This window comes from Embiotoca jacksoni, unplaced genomic scaffold, assembly GCF_022577435.1.
Source record: "Embiotoca jacksoni isolate LCO1_2020_lvr unplaced genomic scaffold, fEmbJac1.0.p SCAF_12, whole genome shotgun sequence".
Classification (NCBI taxonomy): Eukaryota; Metazoa; Chordata; class Actinopteri; family Embiotocidae; genus Embiotoca; species Embiotoca jacksoni.
In genome coordinates, this window is record NW_027185252.1 from 5,408,527 (window position 1) to 5,433,692 (window position 25,166).

The window sequence follows — 25,166 nt, forward strand, 5'->3', positions numbered from 1 at the left end:
ATCCTGGATGAGGCGTCAAGGCGCCGGAGATCCCGACGCACCGCTTCCAGGGAGAACCTTCAGAGTAAAACCAGAGCGAAAACGAGGATGTAAAGATTTTTTTTTAGCCTCGAGTTGAAGTGACTGGCGTTGTATCCGGGCGACCATTTGTACAACTAATCACGTGAGGTCAAGTCAATCCATGGTGAGAGAGAGAGAGAAAAAAAAAAAACTTCCTGGAAAAGGACTTTACTTTGTCCTTATTGTAGAAGTCAATTGGTTTACGTGCAGTGAGCATGATTTTTTTAAACAATAATTTGTGAATGATTAAAAATGAGGTTATAGGTTATATTGGTCAGGGGTGACACACCATGAGGGAGTTCAATGCATTTCAGTCAAGAGTGCAAGGTTGTCTGAGTTACATCATGAGGATATCTGAAACCATCCTTTGTCTAAATATCCAAGACACTTTTGAGGAATGGTGAGTTTATTTGGAATCATACCAGACTAAACAAACGAAACAAATATATATATGTGAGGAGATTTTCAAAGGATTTCATTTTGAAATATTTGACAATAGGTCTATTTTTGTTGTTTTGTTTATTTATTTGCCAGGAAAAACATTAAACACAAAAACTGTTTGGTTTTAGCCTGGTCCGTCAGGATTGGGTGACACTTTTGGCAAAAGTAAAGGCAAAAGTATAAATTTTCACCCAAAGTATCTTTGTTACAATAAACTAATCATTAATATATATATATTTTAAACTTGTCCAATTGTAAAAAGTTTGACATCTCAAGCTGTAAATCTGTTGTCAGTGTAAATTTGGAAAGATAGGTGGGTCAAGGTACGGATTTCCTATAGACTACAAAAACTGCAGCCAACTTCGTTTGGTTTTCAGTTAACGTGGCCATGTTGAGTGGACTATGATAAATTATTGATCAGCTGCAGGTATGGTAGTCTGCAGCCTGATATTATTACAAAACTATAGGCTATGGGCTCATGGCAGAGGAGTTGCACAGATAACGTCTGACAGATGGTTAAATAGGTGACATCACTGTGCACAGACTGACTCAGGGGATTACACTGTATATAAATCTCATCTGATTTTTTTTTTTTTTTTTAAACACTACCTTTTAACTTTGAAGGAGAACGCAGGGATTTCCGGTGTTTGAGGTTTGTTTCTGTCTAGCTTGATATATACATCATCCTCAGCACAGCAGCGCCTGCGTCTACACTTGCAACCATGGATGCTTCCAACTCAACCAGAAGCGATGTCAGCCAGAACCGGGTGGGCGGGTTTCCTGGACTCACTGGTGGCGTTCCGGGGTCTTTTGTTTCTGTACCACCACCTGGGCTGCGCAGCTGGCAGTATGAGATTTAATGCTGAAAATGAAGGCAGTACCTTATATTAAATAAATAAGGTCCCGGGGAACCAAACAACTACAAAGGATCAAATAGAAGGAGGCTCCACAAGAGCAGCATACATCCGTTTTCAAAAGGATAGCTTATTAAATTTTAGAGGTTAATGTGATAACATATAAAAGCTTCATCAAAACCCATTCACATCTCAAAAAAATTAGTACTGATAGGAAAAATGTTTTCTTTGATTGTTTTACGACAGATGAGGTGAAACTAGAGAGAAACACCCGTGAAAATTATGTTGGCTACTTATAAATGAGTCTTAAATACGATTTACGATTAATTGCATGTTTGTAAGAATTTACTTTTTTTTTTTTTTTAAATATATGTATAATTTACATTCTACCAAAATATAATAACCTACGACATAAAATATTTTTTACCAATTAAAAAAAAAAATTCAAAATCAAAAACGGTACTCTCGGTTACTGTTTTGTCTGACACCGTGACGTAATGACGCTCCTTCACTGTTGACGTAGAAGCACTCGATATTATTTCCCAGGGAAAGCCGCCAGGGAGGGCGGTGCGTTTGTATCCTGTTTATTGTCCAACAGTAACCTCCGTGTGACTTTGTGTTCTTTTGAAATCCTTTGATTAGCATTCATTTTTTAACCAAGGTTGTTTTTTCTAAATTTGTGTTTACTTTTATTTTTGTCGCAAGGCCAGATGTGCCCTCGCGTATGTGAAGTAATTAAGTTTTAGCTTAACTCTGTGGTTAAGATGAATAATGAGATTCTTATTTTGTCTGACGTATAAAACTACCACTGAATACTATAACATTTTACCTTTTTATTGGTCTTACTTTATGTTTACGAGGTAATATTTTGTATTCCGGCGGATGAGGTAACACAAAACGAACCTCCCTTGTCCGTTGGAGGGGCGTTTGAAGTTGGAGCAGGAATGCGCAGCTCGTGCTGCTTGCTAATAGCGAATGGACGGTCAACATGGACGACCAGCGGGACGTTCAAACTTCCAAGCGGAACGGGAAGTCGTTATTATCGGCTGGTTCCGCGGTGGCTATGGAGATTAAACGGAAGAAAATACGACAAAGTGCTTTATTCCTGCAAACAGAGGTATGTACAAAGAAGCACGGGGCTGTAATTGTGTGGTTTTTTTTTTACCAGCAACACTGAATCATAACGACAGACCAGTTGACGCTGGTACAAAGTGCAACTGACGCTAACGAGCCAGCATACGGTTCTTGTTCGTATTTTAATGTTGATATAGGTTGTTGTGTTTTTTTGGTAGACTGTCCTCAAATGACTGGCGATTTCTCACTTCTTTCTCAAACAACACGCTGGGTTTCAGCTCCAGGGAACAAATCTCGTCGGGCCAGTTGTCCAGTAAAAGGGGCAACTCCCCCTGACACGATCCTCTCCCTTGAAATCAGAGCCGTGCTTTGTTGAATGTCGTTAAACACGTTGGCTTTGCTCTTACGCCGCTTAAACTAATGTCCTTTCAGGCCAAAAGCATGAAACGACGCCCAAGTCTTCTGAACGACACTCTGCAGATAGTAGAGGACATGAATTTGTTGTACATACGACAGATTTCTAAGAAGCTACAGGTGCATATTTTAGAAATAACATGGAGAATGATGATGTTTTTGTATGTCTCAACCAACAATGTAGGTCTTAACTGCAATTAATGATTTCTCACTAACCTACATCACAATTTCATACCAAATTGAAACTTTAGATGACATCAAACATCATCATACTCTTATTTAGACCTACTAGTATGTTCGCTAGAATTACCCTGATAACATTTTTGCCTGCAATTGTTTACTTGTGCTTGTAGTACGCCATCCATACTTTTCCATACTGCATCTTTGACATAATCTTCATAAAATCATGCACAATTTGTAATCATACTAACATCCAGCATGTATGTTGGTCCTAAGCCCCGTCACGCTTTTCTGCATGCGTCATTTTACCTCTAAAAGTTGTTCTTGACTCAGAGGAGAAACTGGCTTTATTGCCTCAAGGTGAACATTTTTAAACATCTATCACTGCCAGATTCATTTTGTAGTTGCTACTACTGGTGCCTGAGGATTTGATATATCCTGACTGTTTTATATCTGTCACTTCCAATGACTCAGAAAGCTTTAAATCCTTTTGGTACCAGAAAGACTGCCATTTTGATTTGTCAATCTTTCTTCTTTGCCAAAAACAGGTATACAAGGTAAAGTGCACTAAAAGGCTTCAAGAGAAATTTCTGCACATGACTTGTTGACATTTTCAACACTAAAAGGGATTTTACTTTCCAAAAACAATATTCAAGGGCAACTTCACTAACACCACTCATTGTGTCCCCCTCTATAAAAAGCGTATCGTTTGTCAAACTAATACAATTTAAAACATCATAGGGAGCTACTAAACTGTGTTTTTAAAAATGATTTATTTTCGTCATTGAGAAATTTCTTCTGTGTATGTTCTGTTCATGAAGAACAACAACATACAAGAGAAGCTTGACTTTGAGATGCGAATGCGGGAGGGTGCCTACAAGCTGCTGCTCGCCTGCAGTAAGAGAGAACAGGTTCTTAATGCTTCCAAGAACCTGCTCACCTGCAACGCCAGGATAAAGGCTTATCTCACCCAGCTGCAGAGGAAAAAAGAAGAGCAGGACATGATGGGAGCAGTCAAAAGGTAAAATGTTTGGTGCTTACTGTGTTCTCAGGTTTGCGAAAAACTGTCACGTAAAAGTCTTCATGTTTCACAGTTGCAGTTCCCGGTGTTCAGTTTCAGGACACACTATCACAATATATGAACATAAAAAAAATTAACCGATGAATTGAGACAGAACTCAATAGATTAAAAAATAATAATTTTAAAAATGGATTTTTTTAAATAATTGTTTTATTTATAAAGCTCCAAATCACTACGTAGGTCATTTCTGGGAACTTAACATGGTTAGGTGGAGACCGTCAAACTTTATAGAATAGTTTTGAATTTGAAGTATTGTTTTGTTGCAGTGAATTACAAGGGAGTTTTACACATTTTGTTTAATTGTAATGGTATGTCTAATATTTTATTACAGACTGTCAGATCCAGGTTCAGATGGCCGTCTGCCCTGCAATGGGACAATTGCAATGTCTGGTAAGATTGCTACCCTTTCGTCCAGAATCATTCAGCACAGGACGCTTGTAGAACAATTTATGTGGCACAAAATTAAGTTAAATAATCAATTTTAAAAAGTTGATCGAGAGCTTTAAAAGTTAAGGGTGTTGCTTTGTTAATTGTCTTTTCCCATCTCTGCTCCTGCAGGCCTGCGACTTCCTTTGATGTGGAGGGATTCAGACCACTTTAATAACAGAGGGAGTACGTTTGCCACTATTTTGCAAACGTTCACGTCTTCTATTTAGCTTTGCTTCATGTTATTTTGCGGATACTTGATGCACTTACGATTAATGTGCATCCTTTGTGCACCTCAGGTTCTCGTCGGGTGGCCCTGTTCTGTCTGATGCAGATGGGCTCAGAGGTGTTTGACACCGAGATGGTGGTGGTGGACAGATCAGTCACTGACGTCTGCTTTGAGGGAGTCACCATCTTGTAAGTATTTCTTCTACATGTACAATGTAAAACACTCCGAACAGCGACACTTACTTTTGAGACACCCCTTTTTGTGCTAATATACAGTGGTGGATAACTGTCTACTTTGTGCGTGTCTATATAGCATGTCGTATATAGCATATAAATGTCTATAATATGAATGTGTTGCTTGAATTGGTTTCTTTATTTATTAACATGACTAACATAGTATGTATTACTTTTTTTTTTTTTTTTTTTTTTTTTTTACTGTAAACAATAACTCCTCTACTGGTCACAATTATTGTGTAAAGATATTTTATTTCATGGGTCTTACTGTTTAGTTTTTTGTTGTTTGTTAATCTCGATCTCAAGTGCTTTATATAAATTGTAATATCTATGCTCCAAGTGAAATCCTTGCCTTTCCCATAGTAAAGAAGCAGTTCCTCAGTTTGAGCTGAGAGTGGAGCTGTGGAGCTGTGCCCTGGAGGAAGAGCTCACCTTGGTAAACACGCCAAAGAAACTAGCCAAGAAGCTCCGCAGCTCCTTCGGAAAGACCAATGGAAAGAAGCTCTGCTCCCTGCTGGACACTCCAGACCCTGACACCTTCCTGCAGTATAACCCAATACCCTAGTACGTGTTGTGCTATCTCCTAAAATCCTCTGCAGGCTCTTGGCTCCCTATTTAAGGTTTTTGCAGTTGGAAACTAATTCGATCAGGACTTATTACTGGAACAAGAGGGGTTCAGCTGCAGGCTTTGTAAAAGTTGTTTTTTTAAACAAATCACAATAAGTGTGTGTTGAAATACGAGGTAAACCAATATTTGTGGTTATGAATACTGATATGTTTAGATTTCAGACATTGAGGTTGTTTCGTGCCAATGAATATATTTGTTTTATTGGAAAACATTTTTCCCCACTTGTTATCATTTTGCATTTGAGAGGAGAAGCAAACTTTTAGAGCTTCGAGTTAGAAACTCAACTGAACAATTATAAAATGCGTACTGCCTGTTGAGTGGAAGGAGAAACACTGGGATCATTGGGCCTTTTTAAAGGATGAGATCACAGATGAAAAACACAATAAGTTATGTGCATATATTAAGGTTAGAGGTCTGGAGTCTAGCATGTATCTGCTTTGGTCAAGCCAGGGAATTCAAATAGTCAATGCGGTATGCTTGAAGAATGTTAAATTCTGTGGATGTGTGTCTACCTGTTCCAGTGGAGCCAAATACAGCCTGCTGGCCTACACAACACTGTGTCTGCCCGAGGCAGAAGGAAGCTTTCAGTCTCACTCCCTCATTGTCCTCCAAAACGGTAGGAAGCAAAGCCACAGAAATGTAATACCTATGGATATAGTGGGATTATGGGTTTTAGCTCCTGATTTTAATTCAGTGATGTAATCATACAACATTTTGCACCATTAAAATGAAACCTAAAATTAAACAAAATAACCTATAATTGAAATTTTGCTAGGATTGCTTTTCTTTTGTGTGGGTGATTAAATGGTTAAGAAAGTTGGTGCTCAGGCAAGTTTTTGTTAACCACCTCTAATTTGAAGAACAGGCTTTTGGAATGAGTGCACCATGGTACATTACTGTTATGGCAGGAAGTTATATTAGAGGAACAGATATGTAATACTATAGCATTTGTTATGAAAATAATGTTTACGCTGTTGTTTTCTTTTCAAGTTTGGAATGAATATAAATGAGCATCTTTTATTTCTACATAAAGCATATCGTAGTTTATTAGAATTAAATGATTGTAGACCTCATTCTTTAAATTTGCACCGCTTCATCCTTACAGCTGAGTGGTCATCTTGGCTTCCACTTTATGGCAACCTGTGCTGCCGGTTGGTGGCCCAGCCTAGCTGTATGACACAGACCATGATGACTGGCTACCTGAACCAAAAGGTGCATTGACTGCTGTTCTCATTAGCATGAGCTCCATAACTGATTGCTGGTTTAGATTCGACAGTTTCTTAGTGTTTTGATTTCCTCACAACTTTCAGCAAAGTGTGGCGGGAATGAACCGCTGCTGCAGTCTTTACTGTGTGCTGAGTGCCGGATTTCTGTCCTGTTATTTCACCCCGGAAGAAATTGACGCTAAAGTGCTGCCTACTCTCAGCGTACCCATCAGTAAGGTAAGAGAAAATTGTAAAAAAAAAAAAAAAAAATGTTCAGCTAATATGTTGAGATTCAGGATATATATAAGAACTAATTTGCTGTTTTATGTAACTTTAAAATATGACAGTAGAAGGAGCTATGCTGGAACTTCTGTACTTATCAATCAGATAATAAAAGGCAGAAAAGTAAAATAACTCCAGGAATAGCTATTGTGGTTACCCTTGTCTCTGTTATTGCTAATCATTCATTATTATCTGTTTTAATTGCGGTGTCTGGTTAGAGGAAAATAACGTAAACATCAGATTCATTATTACTGATTTAAATCTCAGTTTAGCCTTTTCCCGAGCATTTGCAAACCAACCAGAACACAAAATGCCACATTACTCAGTGAGACCCTCTGCGTCTTTGGCATTTTGCTGCTGAATTAATCTTTTTTTTTTTCCTGCAATATCAGCTGTGTGCTTTTTACTGCAGTATCTCACTTAGAGCTCTGGTATGCTGTCAAACTAATTTTCAGCTTATAATAAGTTATTTGTCTTATTTCTGCAGGACACTTGCATTCGTGTGATGGAGAAGGAGTCAGCAGGCCACAAATCCAGGCGTTTGTCCATCACCAACCCTTCGCCAGAGGGATCTCAGACCATCGTCTTCACCACAGACTCCAGGGAGGAGCTGGAGGACTGGCTGGATGCCCTCCACCAGCACCTCTATGATCAGAGTAAGTGTTTTTGTGTGGACATGTAGTACAAGGCTGTGTATATATAAGCTACAGGTTGCATAATATTTTCTTTTAAAAGGTTTTGTGCGTGTTTGTGATTGTATAAAAAGAAGGTGGTGTGTGCACATCAGTCTTCACCAGAAAAAAGGCTGCACATATATTTAGCTAAAGTCCTCTTAGCAAGAACAGATAGTGTAACCTTTATCAGCATCTCTCGTGCCTATCCTTGTTTACGACCAGGCCGGTGGCTGCACTGCTGCGACCAGCTAATGAAGATCGAGGTCACGTCACCGCGGAAACCATCACTCTTCCTCACCAAGCAGGCTGACTCTGTTTACAACGACCTCAGTGAGTAGAGTAATTGGAATGAGTGGCTGAGTGAGTTAGACAGAGGTTGATAATTCCACGACTCTTTGAAGGTTTTACAGAATTTCTATTTGCATACATTTGTTTAAAGCAGATATGATGCAAGTGCTCACAACAAATGAGACACCTCAATGAAATATAATACATTCTATTAACTGCGCATAATAATTTTCATTTCATCGGTGAAGCCTGAAAAAACATTCTTTTACATGCAAATTAGAAAACTGAAATGCGTTCTTGTGCGTCCTTTGTGATATGTTATTGTATTTTGTCAGTATTTTAATAGTACATCAAACATGGAAAAGAAACATTTAATGTCTACCTCGTCTATTTTACTTTATTTCAATGTTAGTTTATATTATTTGACTTGCAGGTATAAATTCACCTGGTAAATTTGAGAGCATCACGGATATAATCCACAATAAGATTGAGGAGACAGATGGCCTCTTCCTTATTGGCCATGAAGACGAGAAGGAGGCACCTAATTGGTCCACTCTGTTTGACGGATCCCATTCAATGGTGTTGCAGAAGAATATTTTGTCACAGAGCAAAACGTCCACCCCTTGTTCAAGCCCCAACACCGGCTCCACACCCATCGGCAACAAGAAGCGCCGTGCTCCTCTCCCTCCCACTGACAGAGAGCCTGTTGCTCCTCCGACCCGTCCAGCCAGACCTCCCCCCCCCACTCCTCTTCATCATCAGCCTCCTCCCTCCTACCGGGAGAAGGAGAACTCCAGCACTTGCACTTCACGCCCAGCCACAAAGTCCAAAACAGGCAGACCATCTCTGGATGCCAAGTTTTCTGCCATCATCCAGCAGCTCCAGCGCAACAATGCTGGAGGACCTGCAGCCCTCAGCCGAAAAAATGCTCCATTGGGTGTCCTCGATGTACACCCACAGGGCCAGCCTCCTCTCCAGCAGCTGGAGTACCAGAACCTCCACACCCAAACCCCCGAGGCCACAGCTGATCATGGTTTTATCAGAGCCAGTAATGGTCCCGGTCCTGTTCCTGCACCGCGGAGCAAACTGAGGAAGTCTTTCAGAGAGAGGATGAATCTTAAAGGGTTGTAACCTCGACCGTAGACCATATCTATATTTAGCTAACTATCCCTACTTTATCACTAATGCACATTAGTGTAACAGAACTTTTCAACTTAGCTGTTTAGCATTGATAAATTCACATATCACATTATATGTGACCGCACCTCAACAGTAATAACAACCCCTCATTATCTGTGAAGATATATGGGCTTGACTGTTTGTGAGGTTCTTCAATATTTAAAGGAATAATTTCACATTTTGGGAAATATGCTCACCTGCTTTCTTGCTGAGAGTTAGATGGAAAAATTCATGACCAGTCTCATACTGTATACTTAATATGAAGCTGGAACCAGGACAAAGTCAGCTAAGATGATCATAGGGTTGGAAAGAGAGAAAGTTCTTGTCCAAGGTAACAAAATCCGCCTACCAGCTGATCTAAAATGCGTTCATTAACATGTTATATTTTATTTTTTAAATCTAAAATAAACTGCAGTGTAAAGACGGGGTTTTGTTTCTGGTCGAAAGCAGTGACTCACTGGGATGTGTTCGATGTCGTCTAGCCATGACAAGACTCCAAGAAGTCACTGCTCCAGGACAAAACTTACCATAAAACTCCACACAGTTGTTCTCAGCACTTCTTTCTATGTCAGTACACCATGTTAATTAGTGAGCTTTAGAGGTACTAGTGGTGCTAGCAGGTTTTGTTACCTCTGGACTGAGTTAGGCTAGGTGTTTCCCCCTGCTTTCAGTATTTAGTCTAAGATAAGGTAACCATCTCCCACCTCCAGCTTCATAGTTCAACTTTAAGTGTACAAATCTTCTCATTTAACTCTTAACAACTCACCATGCTGTATAAACGTATTTCTCAAAATATCAAGCTGTAGTTGTAACTTAAAGGATGGATAGATGATAAGGTCTGAAAAAGATCCTCTCATTGTCCATCATGACAACCCAAACTCTAGTTGACACCTCATAACACAATATCAATAGTGTATTGATACATCTCCCACCTACGCTGTCCATTTATACATTTTCTTTTTCATGTGCAGCTAACCCATAGATGAAATTGAAAGCTGTATGCTGGCTTGGGCACCACTATCATCAATCCCACTAAAATGGAAAGGCTTATTTCTCAGCTCTGCCACTGGAACATGGACTGAAGAAAGAGCCTTTGCAAAAGCACTCAAATTGGAATTGATCCATTGGGCAACTGTGGACGAATCATTCCTTTTGGAACTATTGACTTATTCTACTTACTGTGACGACTTTATGACCAGTAGAGCTGATTTTAGAGGAACAGGGTTTTTTAGGAGCAAATGCAAGCACTAATGTGACTTCTCCATTCCCCAGAGGTCTTTATAATGGACTGACCTTGGTTTTCAGTGGCTACACAGTATGTCCAACATAATTTAACACTGCAGCCAATAAATGCTACCAACATAATTGAATGAATGAGTTTTTTGAGTGGCTAAAAAAAATGAATGCCCTTGTGTATGTGTTTTGAGCACATCCAGGACTGCCAGCCACTAAATATTTCAGCCACTTAACGATATTGTGTTGAAGAATGGTCGTCATAATTACACATAGTGTACTAAACATTAGGTTTTGCTACTTGTTCTGAAATTGCCTGCCCTGATAAAGTTGAAAGCAACAGTCACCTTTTTTTTTTTTTTTTATCTCTCCCTTCAAATTCTGTTTAATTTAGGAGATGTAGATTTGGAGGGAGGTGGATTACAGGAGGATTTAGTTTAAGCCTTGAAAGAGAGAAAGGGAGAGAATAGATTACACAAAAGGGGATGCAGCTCAATATTAGCACTTTGTCAAATGGTTCTTATGCTTGGTGTGCATTACTGATACACTTTGGGCCTGTACTGTATATACCTGGAAAAACAAGGGAGGGATCAAGGCTAAAACCTTATAGCACTAGTTTTTATTGATGTGGTTAGGTCTGTATGATTATCACAATAAATATTTTGCATTTCCTGAATCCCCATCAACATCGTAACCATTTTCAGTTACACTGAACGTGCTAACATGGCAGGTACTGTGAAAGTTCAGATTTCTGTACTATTTTGGACAATTACCCATGTAGCTCCAGTGAAATTCATTTCAACACAAGCACACAGGGAAGGTGTCCTCTGTTTGGAGTACGCGATCTAATGATTAGTCTAATTAATAAGTGCTTTAAAATCTTTTATATTTGTTTTACACTCAACAGCAATACTAGTAGCATCAAATTGTTGTGTTTTGTATTATTTTTAATGAAAATGTTCTGTAATTATTTGACTGCAAATCATCTTAATGCTACTTTTGGCATATTCATTATTTAGACTTAAAGTGGCATTATGTTTACGCACTAGTAAGTAGCAATACATTAATCTTGCCCTAGTGCAGAATAATTTGTTTATAGTGCAATGTAAAAAATAAAAATGTTAGTTATTGTTTCTCAAAAAGTGCAATTTTCTCTTCACTCTCCGTCTTGGAAGCTAACTGTATTTTTTATTATTGCTGATCTGCAATAAAACGGCTTACATTCTACCCTGGTGAGGCTGCTTTATTTTTGCTGAGCTTGGAAGTATTACTGAATATTTTTCATGTTAAAAGTTTACCAGGGGGTGGCAATAAAAGTCAAAGCATAGCTTTTATTGCAGCCCAACACACATCCCATAGAGACACATGCACTGGCACATTTCTCCACTGCAGCAAATACTGGAGAGCCTTCTCTGGCTTCGAGCCCAGAAGTAGCCTGTTGTGAAGATTAAGGCGGATGGAATCTCATAGCCAGATAATGGTATTACAATAATAAAACCCCATTCACACTGCATTTACTCAGGAAAAAAATGAATATTACATTGACGTTAGCGCACTGGCGTCAAATATCAGTTTATTCAACCCTCGGTCTTTATTCGCAGATCAGTTAAAGAACACAACTGAAGAAACGTGTATAGATAGTAAAATATTTTAATTAAATATACAGGAGGTCATATCATACAAAATGTCTTTATTTGTTTTTTTTTTGTCTTGCCCCCCAGTTGGGTGATTGGTAAACAGATGGCTACTGTATCAAAAACACTTTCAGGATGCACATTAATGGAAACATGGAAAAAAAAAAAAAAAAAAAAAAAGTGAAACGACAACAAATAAAAAGTATCCTAATTCTTAAACTGTAGTGTTCGTTTGAATCTAACGTGATCACGGTGACCTTGAAACAGAACAAACAAGGACACAGCTAGATTGTGTAACCAACTTTTATACTGTTTTTTTTTTTATACTATTTACAGATTATAACAGTTTATATGAGAACAACCACGCAGTTCTATCTACAGTGCTATTTACACGGAAAATAAGACGAGAGAGAGGGGTTGCCATGAATTGATCCCATATGAATGTTCTGTACAGGAGCCAGCACTAATGCCAGTTTTACCTACACACAGCAATGTACAGTACTTTATCAGAAATGAATGTCTTTATCTAAGTATTCAGTAAAGTTTTTTTTTTATAGACAGACCTTTACAGCTATTTTTTTTTCTTCTTTTGAAACACCAGACATGTTCACTGTGTATTTCGAGTATCCTGGATTGCAATTATAGTGGTTGTAAAAGCCAGCGCAGGTGTTGTCTTTCCACCTTAGGCTATGGAGCATGGTAGGCATACTTTATGGAGTCTGGTACCTTTTCATCACTGCTAGAAAACACATAGAGCACACATGCCCTGCGGATGACAGACACCAGGCCTGTGTCAATATCAGCTATCGGTAAATCTCGCAGGTTCTTGTATAATTGACTGCCTGACACATTTAAGCGAGGTGAATAGATTCATTGAAGCACAAATACTAACCATTAGGTTAAAGCATTGCTGTTTAAATTTTAAAAACGTGAGATTTTGTGCCTTACCCATTAAGTCTGATAGCCAAGTGTGCCATGTCGTTTTTGTATGAGTGTCTGTGCGCTGCATTTCAGACAAGAGTGACAGTAATATTGACATTCCTACCCTGCTACGGAAGATAAACCTTAACAACTGTAGTGCTAACTCTAATCCAAGACTGCGAAAGGCACAGATATTTGCAAAGCAGTAATATCCTAAGTGACAACATTCCTATCAAATCATACAGTGAAGCTTTTCAGCGTGTTGAATAAAAGAGTCTGTTCACCTCCCCCCCCCCCAAAAAAATAGCTTTTCAAGTCAAGAACAAAAAGATGAAATGCAGATTTCTTTTTTTTTTTCGGTGAGCATTCCACAGCAGACGGCTGCTTCATTATGCTCGTCCGACAGACAAAAACAAGCCGCTGCAGTCTACTCATCACAAAGGGTTTGGGGGTCAAATTACTTTCAGTTTAGAAAGTAAAAATTTGAAAGGGCTTTTCATTAACTTTCAACAAAAAAACATTCATGATTTGTCAGAAGCTCAAACATGATGGCGGTTTATGTTTTGTTTGAACTGAAATACTTTATGAATAAAAACCTGAACTGAATAAAAAGTGAGTCTACAGTACATCTGTCATACACAGCACCCCTGAATGTTATGTTATGATGAAACTATTCATGTTATGCAGCACCGCAGTGAGTGTTAATGTCTATTCCAAAGGGTCCAGGTGGATTTATTGTGGCAAAAAACAGGCAACAGAGTTCAGCGTGGAAACATGTAAACAGATACAACTCCACTGGCTCCCTAAAGAGTAATCGTATGCTTAACAGCTGTTGAACATGGTTTGTGATGGTGAAGTTACATAAAGAATTTCATTTACGTTGTCATGTTACTTTTAGTGTTTTTAAGCAACAAAGTTTAGCCCTCAGACGCAGTAAACAAATGGCTTTTCTCGGTTGCCCTCTTTTTACACATCCAGAGCAACAACCTGACTCATGGTTACTGAGAGCGGCAAACTGATTTGTGAGCACATACACATGAGCTTTGTGCAAAAAAAGGATACAACAACAAAAAAGATACAGTAAGTGGTGATACAAATAAAGAACAGTGCAAAGTATATAAACAAAGGCATACACAAATAAAAAAAGAAAATGGAATTTTCAGTCCGCCTGACTGATGCATTTATCAGTTACAGCCAAAGTTATATAATCAGTGTTTTGTTTCAACTGAGCCACAATCCCAGAGCAAGAGAGACAGAAAGATGAAGAGAAGCTGAAATAGTTTCTGAGGATGAAGAAGGAGATTGAGAACAAATTGTTTTCTCTCCCTCACAGTCTGGTGCTGGGGTGTACCGAGGACAGCTGAGGTGGTGGGAGGGTCGATAGAGGGTAAAGATGGTGCAACAGGTCCCCGTACAGTGCTGCCCCACCTGGGTGCCTGTAGAAGTGGTGTGGGCTGGGGCTGGAGGCCAGCAGCTGCCTGTGGAGCATCATGGAGTGGAAGGCTAATGGGGGCACGAGGGGAGACACTGCTGACTGGCTTTTCAGGTACTGGAGCCCTGGGTGCTGCTGCAGCCCGTCTTGGCCTCCTGGGGAGACAAGGCTGCCAGGTGGGTACATGCCAGCATAGAGGGGTGCAGCATGGGGTGGGGGGAAGGTGGTTGTAGGGTGGCCCTCAGGGAGATGGTTGTTGAGGTGAACGGCATGGGCCGGCTCGGCTGGTTTCAGCTCCTCTGGGTCGCTGCGTCGGATTGGACCGGCAGGGTGGATTGGTGTCACCACACGCACTTTCCTTTCTGGGACTTCCTCGCTCTCGGGCTCTACTAGGCTCCGCTTGCTGGGTCGAATGGGGCTGGTGAGGGACGATTCCCCAGAAGCTTTGGGGCTGGAAAATTGCGGCGATGGCTCTGCTGGGCTCTGTTTGGGGGGAGAGATTGTCATAGGAGGAACTCGACATGCTTTAGGGTGTGAATCCAAACCCTGGTGCATGATCGAATATGGGAGACTGCAGAAGGGAGGCTTTGAGAAGGAGGAAACCCTCTGAGAGAGAGGTTTAGAAATTGTGAAGTCTCTGGGCTCATCTTCAGCCTCTCTACTCTCTCCGTGTGTTTGAGTCCTCTCACTGTAGTGAGATCTGTAGGCCAAGCCCTCTTGCTCCAGGCTGCCACAAACAAAGCCCTGGCTGCCTTCACGGTCCCTTGTGTAGTGCTCTCTCCGCTCTCCACTGGCAAAGCCAGTCATCCTCTCTTGGCTCAGGCAGTTCTCAGTTTGTCTGTACAGACTGTGGAGGTGAGGGGAGGAGTAGCAGTCACCTGCGTAGCTCCGTGGCAGAGCAGCTGAGCCTTGTAGTAGCTTCTCCCCAGTGTTGTCCACCCCATCCTGGGCCTGGGTTCGGGGGAGATAAGGCTGCCATGGCGCACTGACTTGAGGCTGGAGATGGAGTTGATGGCTCGTCCGGCAGCTGTACGTCTCTGATAGCTCCCCCGCAGTGCTCCTCTCTGATGGTCCACCGGTGGCCTGTTGGTGAGGCTTGCTGCTCTGGGCATGCTGGATGACTGATGGCCTGAATATGGGTGCTACCTCAGGGATGCTGTCTGATACACACCCATGCCTCTGTCCTACCCCTTCCTCATCGCTTTTCCTCTTCTGCTTGTCCCTCTCACCCACTGATATGAGAGGGAGAGAGGATGCAGGTGTGGGAGGCGGAGGCTGAAGTGAGAGAGAAGTAAAGGAGAAAGGGTTCGACTCACACACTTGGGAGAGGAGTTTCTTTTTGGCCAAAGGAGACATGACCCCTTGGCTAGCTTTGCAGTAGGCAGCCGTCTGTCCGGGGCCCTGGGTAGACTCCTTCTTAATGACTCCATAGTCGTCTTTCTCTGGGAAGGAATCTGTGCTCAAGTCTATACACTGTCTGTCTGCCTGCTTACACATCGGTAACACCTTCCCGACTCTCCCACCATGACTTTCTATGGAGTCTTTGACCCTGGAGAAGGGCTCAGGCAAAGCTACATGCCCAGCAGGTTTATTCTGATCCCAACGATGAGGCAGATAAGGGTTTTTAGGAATGAAATGCCCTTCAGTTTGCTGTTCACAAGAGAGTTTTGCTTGGAGGGCTTCACTGATTTGCCTCCATTCAGGCTGGGGACCAGGCCCCGTGTGGAGGGGTAGACCAGCATGTGGGGCCCTGCAGTCTGGCTCTTTGGGGCAGAGTGAAGATGGCTGCTCCACTGCCAGGGACTCCTCTTTCTTCAGGGTCAGATGTAACTCTTCCTCCTCTATTACAATTGGTTCGTCTTGCAGAGATACCTCCTGTTTTACGGCTCTGGACAGCTCATGATTCTCTTCTCTCCCCTCGGAGTCCTGCATGTGGAAAAAGATAGTTGTTACAGTTGTTTCTCAAACTAAAAGAAACAGGATACTCCTATATGTTATTATTTGTCAATTTAAAAGCCAACATGAAGTCTTGGCTGAGCGTGAAGCCCTGATGAGAAAGCACAGGGGCATAAAAATGAAGTGAAATTTTTGGAGTGAGAAGGAATTCTGATGAGGCAGCAGTTGGAAGAGGTCTGTGACTGACCTGTGATTGTTCTTGGCCTTTCACCGTCTCCCCTCTGTCCTTTTTGCTCCCCAGCCTGTGATTGTTGGGGCTTTTAAATTTCTTGGCCCCTACTCCTTTGGCTTTGGCTCCTGGGGCCTTCTCCTGGCAGCCATCCTGCTTCCTGGGTTTGGTCAAAGGGAGGGGTTTGTCCTGCTCGCCTTTAATGTGCCTTTCATATGGGAGGAGGAGCCTGAGGAATAATGCAGGCAAAGGAGATATGACCATGTTATGTCATGTCACATTTCTAAGACACAGTTACTGATTATTTATGCAAACAAAAATCTGTTCTCAGCTAAAAAAAAAAATTGTTGTTGAAATAACATACATTTGAGTAGAGGAATAATTTGAAGCAAAGCACCTTGTTGTTGTTGTTTGTTTTTGCAGTGAAATACATTAACCCACATAAGTATTTTGTCTGGTAATACCAAAAACAGAATGAACAGCAGGTTTGCCGTAAGCATGCAGTGTATCAAATACCTTGCTTTAAAAGCCCCTTGTTTTAATACCTGGCAAGCATTAACAATCCTTTTGTAATTAAACTAGGTTAGGGGAAATCCAGGCTCAGATGGGTGCCAGAGCATGTGTGTGTGAGAATGTGAATAACCAGTTATCTCATGCTGAGACAGATCACATTTGGTATTACTTTAACCTTGACAGCAAAGACTATGTGCGTGGGTGTGTAAAGTTAATGTGGTTGGGAATGAAATAGGAAAAAGATATCTGGAAGAACTGAAATCTAGCTGTTCACAGGAACCTAACAGCATATAATATTTAATTTAATATACCAATACAACTAATGACAGAAGCCCTTAACAATTCAGCTGGTAACAGTATTCTCCTGTTTTTAACACACGTAATTAAATGCAGTGTGGCTCCATATGCTCCGGCTTAATTAAATCCATACTAAGTGACGAGGAACCTTCTGCAGAATAAACATTAAACGATTTTTGACTTCTGTTATTTCTCTTCAGAATACATCCCAAGTCAATTTTCCATATCTGATGTCATAACTAATGGGAACATTAAGATCTGGATAACATAACAATACCCATGTGTAAAATAATGACATGAAGAAACCAGCGAAGGAAACTTTTAGATTTTATTGCTCTTTAAAGAAAATGGAAATTGGCACTAGACCAGAAATAAGAGACGATCTGGAAGAGGAAACCAAGACAACTGTAAAAAAAAAAACTACAACACGACAAACTTCAATAAGTTCCTCTGAAAATCTCTTCAGCTCCACAGTCAGGTTTTCTTCTTTTTTTTTTTACAATAACAATCCGTGAAAGCCAGACAGAAACATGACTTTCTCAGTCATGAGAAAAAATAAGGTCTTCTCGTGTAACGACAAGAGACGGTTGCACTATTCCTTTTAAGGGACATGGCGGTAAAACAAACAATGAATCAAGAGCTGTTTCGCCTCCTCTTCAAAAGGAAGAAAAAAGCCTCAGAGAGTTCAAGAGGCTCTGTGGGATTTTTTTGTTATTTTTCCTCTGAACAAAAGTGCTGGCAGGGAAAGCGGTGAAACTACATTTCATACAGCTGGTCTGGCACCAGGCCCCAGGCCAAGAAAGGAAATGTACTATTAAATGTGACTTATTGGAGAGACGGAGAGCAAAGAGGTTGTGAAAGAGAAGAGAGGAGGGAAAGGGAGCAAAAAGGAAAAAGAGGGAGTGGAAGAGCGGATAATGACATGTTAATGAAGAGCAAAAATGAATGTGCATAAAGGAATGAAGAATCCTCGAAAACATGCAGTCTTTTAAACTTTAAAATAGCAGCAGTGGCATTTATTAGGAATAGGAAAGTGCTTCTCAGGCCTTCTATAATTAGCCATTATTGCTAAGAAAAAGCAGGTATAATAAATGTTTCACTATTATTAAATTGTAATTTCGTCAGGCTTAAAATATGGATATTAAACATGTGCAAATGTTCAGCTTACTATTACTGATGAAAGGGCTCGAAAAGTGGCATATACACTGTATATATAGCAGGGTGCACTGTTGACTATCAGCATGATCTGTGGGAAAGAGATGGCTGCCTTGGCCCGGGTCAACTTTATGGAATGTCAATAAGGGGTGGGAGGTGTGGGGGGAGGGGGTGTCGCTGGCCCAGATAATGTAAGAGCTGAGCCCGGGAAATTACTGGAGCCTTAAATAGTTTCAAATGGAAAGTCTAAGTTGGCCAGGAAACTAAAAATCAGTCTCAGGAAGTTCCTCTCATTGTCGGAATGATGTGCTTTGTTACACTTATATATATATACAGCGTGTTAACAAAAATTGTACCCTATTAAATGATTAATTCCTTCCATCTCAGTTTCTTTGCTAATCCAGCCATGAATGGCTGTTTAAGCTACCGGGCTTTCACTCCTTTTCATAATAGACTGGAGTAATTTCAATCAGTGTACATATAACTTAGTCATGATTGTGTAATATGATATAATAAGCACTCATAATACAATACCACTATACAGTAAGTAGCAATTTCCTCCAAGGCAGGGGAAGGGGCTGAGCTTGGCAGCCACTCCATTAGTTGAGAGAAAGCCAGGTGCAGTTATTAATTTTAGCCACTTGGGGGCGTGTGCTGCTCTGACTGATTCCAGGAAAGGATTTCATCAAGGCAGGAGAGGCTACATTTTTATGAGGTCAATAAATACTTAACTTCCTCTCATGCCAATTTATCACCTGGCTTTTGTTTAAGCAGCCGTTTTCCATGTTGATAACAAGCAACTAAAACATGCAGTCAAGAGATTAAACATTGAATAGTCAGAGATAGAAGCTGTCTCATGTAATTAAGCTAACAATATTTTGTCATATATTCTCTATAATGCATTGTAGCTGAGAGATCCTGGAATTAGTAAGATCAATAACAGCGTAATTCATCACAGCACAACTGTCAACTAAGCAGGTCTGTGCCTTTGAAATAATGGATTACACACAAAGCACCTCCCCCCCAAAAAAGACAACTTGGCAAAAACAAGGTGACTTTACCAGCAATGTGCTGCTCTCATCTGAGTTTTGTGTTACAGGAACAAGCAGTGTACTCAAATCCAAGAAATGCCTAAGTCACCAAATAAGTGGAAAAAGCCTGCAGGCTGTTCCATTTCAACAATTTCCCTCCCATCCGTGCTGAAATTAATTTTAGCTGGTGTTGTGTTAAGATCACAAGAGCTGCTTCATGCGTAAAAAAAAAAGAAAAAAAAAAAGGAAAAGAAACTATTTAAAGAGCTGGTGGACAAGCCCCCGGGGCTGTAGAAAGATTTGGAGGAAAGAAAATAACGTACTTTTACAAGTCTGCGAGGAAAAGAGAATAAAATAAAAAAAGATCAAATCAAATCTTTATGAAATCTAAGTGCAATGATTAAACCTCATCACAGCGAGGACAAAACAATAACTGCTTTCAAGAGAGAGCGAGACAAGATGCCAGCAGAGGGATAAACAGACATTGTAGCTGGTCCCTATGCTTTGGATTCATGCCTCAAAGCCCCTCTTTTGTCTCGAAGCCAAACCACTTGAGGTGACCCTCATTCATGCAGTTAAAACAGGAGGGCAGCACAGGAATGTATGAAAAACTTAAGTCCTTTGTCAAGTCTGAAAATACCAGATTTAAAATGACCTCTACTGTTCCCCCGGGGTTTGCTCTCATTAGCTGCCGCTGCTGCAGCTTGCAGTAAATGTTCGCCATAGCAGGTGTGAGCCAAGAGTGCTAAGTGTTTGAAATAAATGTGTACTATTCTGCATAGAGGAACACTCAAGTCTTTCACTCACTCAAGTATTAATACCCTATAATATACAGAGTATGTTCCCTGTTGCTGCCCTAAAGTGGACTAAAATCTCAGCAAGAATGTCATTAATTTAATTTGCTACACTGAACTAGTTATTAATCTCAGTAGACTTGAATAGATTCTCATACAGTCGATTGCCTGTCACACATCAGTGCAGTAATTTGTGATTTCTCATTGCCACTCGGGGAAGGAAACCTCGGACCTTTTGATTAAATTCCACACGTAAAGAAATCGCCCGATATTGTGATTTGTTAGATTGCTGTACAAAAAAGAGTTTTTTTTTTTTTTTCACTGAATGCTCAATGAAGCATTTGTCTTGGGGAAACCATCTCTCTCAGAGGTTAAAATAGCTGCCTGCTATTTTAGTGTAAAGAACATGCAGCCCTTTGGCTGCATTCCCACTGCAGCTGAAGTCCAGATTCTGTGGAAGAGTAATGGATATACAAAGAATCTGTCCGTGCTTTTGATACAGACAACATGTTGAGACATTGTTTATAGTGTTAAGGAACGCTGACAGACAATATACGGCAGTCTTCTCATATTGCTACTTCCCCCTCTCCCTCCTTTCTCTCCTACTCTATTTCTCAATATTGAATCATTTTTGCTTGTTTATTAAAAGCTGTCATCGTTGTAGTCCTTCTCTCTCCCCCGGCTCCTCTCAGGTATGGGAATAAAAAGCAGGCAGGACGTGAAGGTGATACTCCCACCACGCTCTTACTGCAATCTAATGATACCCTCTGCTTTAGAACAAGAGACCAGAATAATTGAAATCCGTGTTTGGGCTGCAGCATTAGGAAAGGCAAGCTAAAGTGTAATGCGCCACATTTGATGTATCTGCAAAACACCAAGGACAATGCAGAGAGATGCTGACGAGTGCATGATACTGAGCATCGAGCAGAATACAATTGCAAAACAATCGCTATTCTATTAGAATTCTCAGTGTAAAGAGTGACTCAAGGTTTCCTAATAATGTATTTTTATATCTGGAGAGCAGCTTTAGTGACTGCAGAGGAACATCGATACCAGGAGGAATGAATAAAGGCTGAATCAATAAAACATCTAGTCGCCTAAAATTGGAACAGGCGTGCATCTCTCTTAAAAGAAACACATATCTGCATGATCTAAGCCAGAGAATATTTCACAGGCCTCAGACTCCATGTACAGTACATCTGGCAAACATCTAATACTTTAAGATGAAATGATTTAATCCAAAACCCCTCATCTGTGCTCTCCGCTATTGCCCAAAACCTCAGAGTTTTTAAATAGCAAATTATTCTAAATTGCTTCTCTGTTGCCATGGATACCCCCCTCCAAACTCCCCCCTCCCACCCCAATACCAACCCCGTTGTGCAATTACATTAGAGTGCCAAGGCATGGTGAGGTATTAAAAAACTGTAACAGGCAAAAATGAACAGAGATAGTGGAATGTGATGTTTCAGTAACAAGAGATCACGTAGGAAACCAGGAAGATTAAATATGTAGGAGCTGTTAAAAGGCGCTGACCTGTATAATGAAAGAAACAGCATGAAGTGCAAGGCAGGGAGTGGGAGAGAGGGAGAGAGAGAGGGGGGAGAACACAGAGAAAATGGCACAGCACAGAAGCAAAAGGCAGTCTATTTCAAGGTTATTGATGCCATCTTTTTCATGACCTCATTTTTAATTCAGAGCGCTGGGCCCTGACAGCTAATCTCAGGAAACGGTTTAAATAAATATCATTAAAGCTTCCCCGTAGCTGCAGCGGCAGACCTTGGCTTGGACATTTCTACATTGATTTTTCCCTGCGCACTAATGAACGCCACTCTGTGACTAAACAACAGTAACTTTGAAAATGACAATTAGCTGAGGTTATCTCCTGTTCAATTCCAGCGATGTTACTCCATTTCTACCAGTGATTACTGCCTGCTCCTGGACTGCATAAATATAGTGATTATGCCCCTGGCCCCATCTTTCACAATAACATCTCCTAGGAAACCATTTCACATGATTTTACCATTAGCGCTGTAAAGGGATAATGTGTATAATTTAAAATGAGAGCTGAATGCTTGTGGATATTCACAGTCTTTAACCCAAATAACACCAAGACAGCCAAGAATATCCACTTAATTGAAAGCAATTATGTCCTGAAATATTGTTTCCTTTTTTCCTCCTAGCTGGAGCCTTTTTATTTCCTGCTCTACTCTACTTTGGCCCACTGAGACAAATCGGATGTGATCCTTCTGAGCGAAGGGGGAAAACATAGGTGTTGTTCCAGTTTGTACACTGTACATTCTTCCATGTGAATTATATTTCTGTAGCACATTGACTAATGATTAAAGGTGGAAACAAAGACGCCTCTGGGGAACAAACACACACTTCAGCGAGCCCACAAACAGCCTCATTCATCATGCAGAGAGAATGGCCATGTTTGCTGAGTTAATACAATGAAGCTAATTGCCCTCCAAGCAGCCCAAACACCAAGGCTCAGCTAAAATTATTCCCCTGAATGGAAACTTGCTCAGCTTCAGCTGATCTCTCTCTCTCTCTCGCTCTCTCTCTCTCACACACACACACACACACACACACACGCACGCGCGCGCGTGCACACACACGCACACACACACACACACACACACACACACACACACACACACACACACACACACATACACACACACCTCTTACACCTTCTCTCTGTCAGCCTGATATTCACTGCAGTGTGTGGATATTATTGCTTTGTATTGATTCAGCATTATTTTCCCTCAGCTGCTTCTCAGTGGCTGGAGAGGGAAAGGCCAGCACAGCAGCAGTCACACCTCAGCGCTTCCCCTCCACCCCCCAAGAATTCGTCCTGCCTCATTCGACCCTATTTACACCCTACACACTAATGAACAATATACTGTAGCTGCTCACATCTGGCTTCAAAGTCATTTCTAGATTTGCCTACTACAAAACAAAGATGAAAGACATATTCTGACTTCTGGCAATAACAAATTTACAGTATCGTCCCTGAAGCCAGGTGTTGATAGTCATGTCTATTATTAGTATAAATAAGGAACTCCAGTGTGCAACGGCGCCTTTAAAACATAAACCTGTGTGTGGCAGTGAGGAGCACCTGGGAATGCAGTGTAAACACTGAAAGCACCCTCAGCCCGACATTTAGAAGCACATTGTCAGCTTGTCTACAAATACAACACACTGGACAATAAATTCGCACCTACGGTTTCGCAAATTTCTTGGAAAAGCTGCTGCGGCCACAACTGCCTGCGCTTGCGAATTCGCTTACAGCATGCAATCTTGACACAATATGAAGCTGCAAGGCTCCATCATATGGTACTGCTGGCATATTGCTGTCTTACTGACAGGTGTGTGTGAGTGTGTGTGTGTGTGTGTGTGTGTGTGTGTGTGTGTGTGTGTGTGTGTGTGTGTGTGTGTGTGTGTGTGTGTGTGTGTGTGTGTGTACGTGCGTGCGTGCGTGTGTGTGTGTGTGTGTGCATGCGCGTGAGCTGGGCTGTTGCGTGAATCTGCAGCAGCCGCAGGGATGTGGAGAGGGTCGCCGGCCCCGAGGAATGACCTGTTTCATGAGCCACTGGTTATCTCTTGCCGGGAAGATCGTATTTGGCATTTGTTTAACCTTGGGAAAGTAGGCGTGTATGAACGTTTGTGTGGGTGTGTGTGAGTGCATGCAAGCAGTCCTGCATAACACCTTCACAGCTCCCTCAGGATCCTATCCATATGCTTGCTTTGGTTTGGTAATACCATCTGAGTGATTATAATGTGGAGGTTCAAAATGCTGCAGTATCTGACTGAATGATTAGATGAATACATTAAACTGCTGTTCCCATCTTATCTTGCAGCTTTGTGTGCTTGTAATGCATATATAGTGGAGAGCGTGGTATCTGTATATGCGTGTATCCATGTAGGTCAGTTAATAATTTAATACATTTTGCTGTTATTTTTTACTTTGGTTGGCTTGTGGGCCAGAATGGGTGGCAATTACAGCATAATTGGTTCCATAGTGACACAACTGATCAATTAATCCTAAGAAAATAATTGAATCTCATTGCGAATTGATTTAAATCCATAAAGAGTGCATTTCTTTATACAATTAGAACTACATGCCATAACAATGAGAGGCAGCGAGGAGTGATTTGCAGACTCTCCCACAGTTATGAGCTCTGTTTTTCATGTATGTGTAAGCACGGCGACTTCCCTTGAATAAGATCAATATTTGTCTTGTAGTGTCCTGGTGTTATGAATAAGGCATTGTGAAATCATATTTGATGCAGCTGTGAAGGAGTCTACTCACTTCGGGCAATTCAAACTGTTCCGTGTGTGCATGCATAACAGTTATGTGTCATAAATAACCGCCAAACATAATAACTCACCTCTCGTAGTGTCTCCGTGTGCACGTGGCGGCACTTGTGCTGCTGGGGTTGCCGCCCAATTCATCATATACATGCTTCCACTGTCTGCGCACTGTGATCTGGAGGAAAGGATGAGAAGACAGTGATAATACAAAGAATAAGAAAGAGAGAGGAAGGTTGGCAGAAAGATGAATGGCGACTATGGAAAATTTAAAGACAAGAAAAATACAAAGAAAAAACATAAGTGGTTGACATCATTTCAAGGTCTTGGGGAGTTACTGAGTCATGATGTTCTAGTTATTGAATCCTCAACACTCAATCCTCTAACATAATAAGCTCTGTTAACATCATGCAGTCAGTTGTTCCTGCTGTAACCCCTTATCCCATAACAGATGGGAATAACGGACGGG

General features: G+C 41.0%; 2 protein-coding genes across 2 annotated transcripts in view; one reads left to right on the forward strand and one right to left on the reverse strand.

Moving 5' to 3' along the window:
• Window positions 1-2,329: 2,329 nt before the first annotated feature.
• On the forward strand, window positions 2,330-11,692 carry rtkn2 (rhotekin 2). The gene is made up of 12 exons (XM_069144393.1): window positions 2,330-2,472; window positions 3,845-4,044; window positions 4,436-4,494; window positions 4,663-4,716; window positions 4,830-4,947; window positions 5,356-5,556; window positions 6,142-6,236; window positions 6,726-6,832; window positions 6,931-7,062; window positions 7,595-7,763; window positions 8,004-8,111; window positions 8,503-11,692. Exons 1-12 carry the CDS (start codon window positions 2,344-2,346, stop codon window positions 9,198-9,200), a joined length of 2,070 nt encoding a protein of 689 aa, XP_069000494.1. The 5' UTR covers window positions 2,330-2,343; the 3' UTR covers window positions 9,201-11,692.
• A 464-nt stretch (window positions 11,693-12,156) lies between these two features.
• Window positions 12,157-25,166, reverse strand: part of arid5b (AT-rich interaction domain 5B) — a 77,208-nt gene continuing 64,198 nt past the window's right edge. The window contains exons 8-10 of the mRNA XM_069144392.1: window positions 24,778-24,875; window positions 16,612-16,822; window positions 12,157-16,394 (exon numbers count right to left, since the gene is read on the reverse strand). Coding sequence (XP_069000493.1) covers window positions 14,364-16,394; window positions 16,612-16,822; window positions 24,778-24,875 — 2,340 coding nt within the window. The 3' untranslated portion in view covers window positions 12,157-14,363. The remainder of the gene's footprint in view (window positions 16,395-16,611; window positions 16,823-24,777; window positions 24,876-25,166) is intronic.

What these genes read in the sequence shown, in the direction of transcription:
- rtkn2 (XM_069144393.1), top strand. Translation starts at nt 2,344, where the DNA reads ATGGACGACCAGCGGGACGTTCAAACTTCCAAGCGGAACGGGAAGTCG. An exon ending in TCAGCGTACCCATCAGTAAG is followed by an intron (nt 7,063 to 7,594) that starts GTAAGAGAAAAT and finishes TTATTTCTGCAG; the next exon opens with GACACTTGCATTCGTGTGAT. An exon ending in CTCTGTTTACAACGACCTCA is followed by an intron (nt 8,112 to 8,502) that starts GTGAGTAGAGTA and finishes TTTGACTTGCAG; the next exon opens with GTATAAATTCACCTGGTAAA.